The sequence below is a fragment of the Dipodomys ordii genome, unplaced genomic scaffold (genome assembly GCF_000151885.1).
Source record: "Dipodomys ordii isolate 6190 unplaced genomic scaffold, Dord_2.0 Scaffold8, whole genome shotgun sequence".
Taxonomy (NCBI): domain Eukaryota; kingdom Metazoa; phylum Chordata; class Mammalia; order Rodentia; family Heteromyidae; genus Dipodomys; species Dipodomys ordii.
In genome coordinates, this window is record NW_012267224.1 from 24,516,745 (window position 1) to 24,519,424 (window position 2,680).

Sequence of the window (2,680 nt, forward strand, 5' to 3'; positions counted from 1 at the left end):
AGCTGATGGATCCTGCATGTAATACTAGCTACATGGTAGGCAAAGATGAGAAGAACGGAAGTTCAAGGCCAAATTCCATCTCAATTAATAGGTGGACACAATGGCTGGTACATGTCTTCTTAAGTTACATGAGAGGCATAAATAGGTGGAATAGGGTCCAGGGCAGCATGGGCATAAAAGAGGGACCAAAATGGGGCAAGGGCAGGTGTGGCTCAAGAGGTAGAGTGCCTACCTAGCAAGGGTAAAGCCCTGAGTTCAAGTTTCATATTTCCAAAAAAGAAAAGAAAAAAAGAAGACTGATGTCTTTCTTGTAGTGACTCAGGCCTGGTGTGCAGATCCACTCTTCTGCCCCATGCTGTTGGCAGCACCAGAGAGCCTCAGGGATTTGGGAAATAGTAAAATTTGAAACCTGCTGGTTTAGATCAGGGTTTCTGCTTTGAAGTTTTACTCTGCAAGTTTTCTGCATCAATATTTGCAAAAGTTTAAAAGTATCACAATAAAACAAGATGGAAGTGGAGAGAAAAGGTCAGAGTCACTAAGAGATCGGTTCATATTTTTATATTAGGGAGCTTCAGAACAGAAAAGTTAGAGGAAGGATACTCACTATCTTGCCCATGTAATTTGTAACCCCTCTGTATGGTATTTTCACAATAATAAAAAAAAAAAGAAAAAAAAAAAACAAGAAAACCTTACAGGAAGGAAAGCTCTTTCCTCTAAGTGGCATTATCAAAATAGGGCTCCTGAACTTGAAATTCATGTAACTAATTTTGTGCTTAAAGAATCCCCTTATATAAAACAAGTTATTTTTTTAAGCCAACTGTTAGCATATGCTAGTTAACACACTAATCTTTATTCTTAGAGAAAATTACTATTTATGCAACTTAAAAAAAGTCTTAATGTACTCACTTTTGTACTTGTAAATAACTTTTAAAAATGGAATTGTGTACAACAATTTTCATAATACATGTTTCAGTCAGTAATAAGCACATTTTCATTCAATGAATTTATCAATAGCATTATATCTTTGTATACTTTATATACGTGGTCTATACTCTTCTATTATATAAAAAAGTATAATCTTATTTTCAATAATTTGGAATACTGCATTCTTTGTTCATTGAATCTAAAACATACTTTTCCAAAGAGTTTACCTTATCTAATTTATTTTTTCAGTTTTTTGTGTGAGTGTCTTAACTACTGAAAGTCTACACTGGACTGCACTAATTTATGGTAAACAATCTCTTGCCATCCAGGTTGTGCTGATATATTTTCCCAGTACGTTCACCAGTTGCTTTCTTGGATTACAAAGCTTCAAAGGAAAAAAAGGTTGGAAGGTGTATTAATGCCCAATAATGCTTTCAGAAACCGAAACAATACCTGGAACGTTCTGAATGATATTCGCCACTAAGGCACTGAAATGGCATCGTATATCCTTCAGCGTGTCAGAGTCTTTTTCATTTTCTGCTTCCAGGAGTTGTCTAGTTAGATCTACATATTCCAATAGGGTGTTGTTCAGAAAATGTGTTTCATTGTCAAGGCCACCACTTGCACTGAAAATATGTCAGAGAAAATGTGACTTGAAATTATTGTTTACATCAAAATGAAATCCTGTAATCAAAATCAGAATACTATACATTAAATTGCATAGTCATGGAAGAATAACACTTAATATATAAAAATTCAATGAATATGATTGTGGTTTTCTTACATATAAAAACTGGGCCAGTTGCTGGCGGTTCACACTGATTAAGAGTTAATGATCACAGTTCAAAGCCATAATGGAAGGAAAGCCTACGAGACTCTTATTTCCAACTAACTACTGAAAAAGCCAGAAATGGAGCTGTGGCTCTAGTAGTAGAGCACTAGCCTTGAGCATAAAAATTGAGAGATGGTGCCGAGGCCCTAAATTCAAGCCCCGGGATTGGCACAAAAAATAGACACAGAAGAAAAAAAAAATTTAAATGATGGTGTGCCTCAATCAGCTTCAATGCTCTTGAAAGTTATTCAGGTCAATTATGAATGTTAAATATTATCTTCTCTCTTAAAATATATGACTCTTTAATAAAGAGGGGAGGAAGCTTATGGGAAGGAGGATCAGTGTAAAAAGAGAGGAAAACTGGTTATGGCCATTTGCAGTCTCTGTGGCCACTTATAATATGACCTAGGCAGGTAATCTTCTTGGAAAGGCATGATAGAGAATATAAAAATTGAATGAATTTAAGTAAAAGCAGGATTGAGTCTGAGTTATCAAGCTGTTTTAGGCTCCTGGAGTTGCCTCGAGATTCTGAAGTTAGATTCCCTTTGAGCAAAGACTTCTGTATCTTGACATCAGACCAGTCAGGAGATAACTGGCTGCAACTTGCTTCTTCTTCAGCCTTTGGGCTCTCTTTCTCCCTCTCTCCCTCCCTCTCTCTCTCACCCCCTCCCTCCCTCTCTCTCTCTCCTACATATTCCAGTGTATTTCACTAAGAATATAAATGACTTGCTATATGAAATTCTTTCATAAATAATGTTATATAAATTAATGGCTATTATGTTTACATTTGCTAAGGGCAGTTTATCCTTGTTATAGTTGAAAAATATTTCAATACACAATCTTTTGTAAGTCATAATACTCACAACTAGTATCATCTATATTTATTTTGGTACTGGTCCTGGGGATTGAACTCAGGGCCTGTGC

The 2,680-nt window shown here is 35.9% G+C and overlaps 1 protein-coding gene across 1 annotated transcript in view; it reads right to left on the reverse strand.

The window, feature by feature from the left end:
• The window catches only part of Fryl (FRY-like), a 224,823-nt gene that overhangs the window by 68,315 nt on the left and 153,828 nt on the right, over positions 1-2,680 (reverse strand). Inside the window, exon 28 of the mRNA XM_013008917.1 lies at positions 1,367-1,550. Coding sequence (XP_012864371.1) covers positions 1,367-1,550 — 184 coding nt within the window. The remainder of the gene's footprint in view (positions 1-1,366; positions 1,551-2,680) is intronic.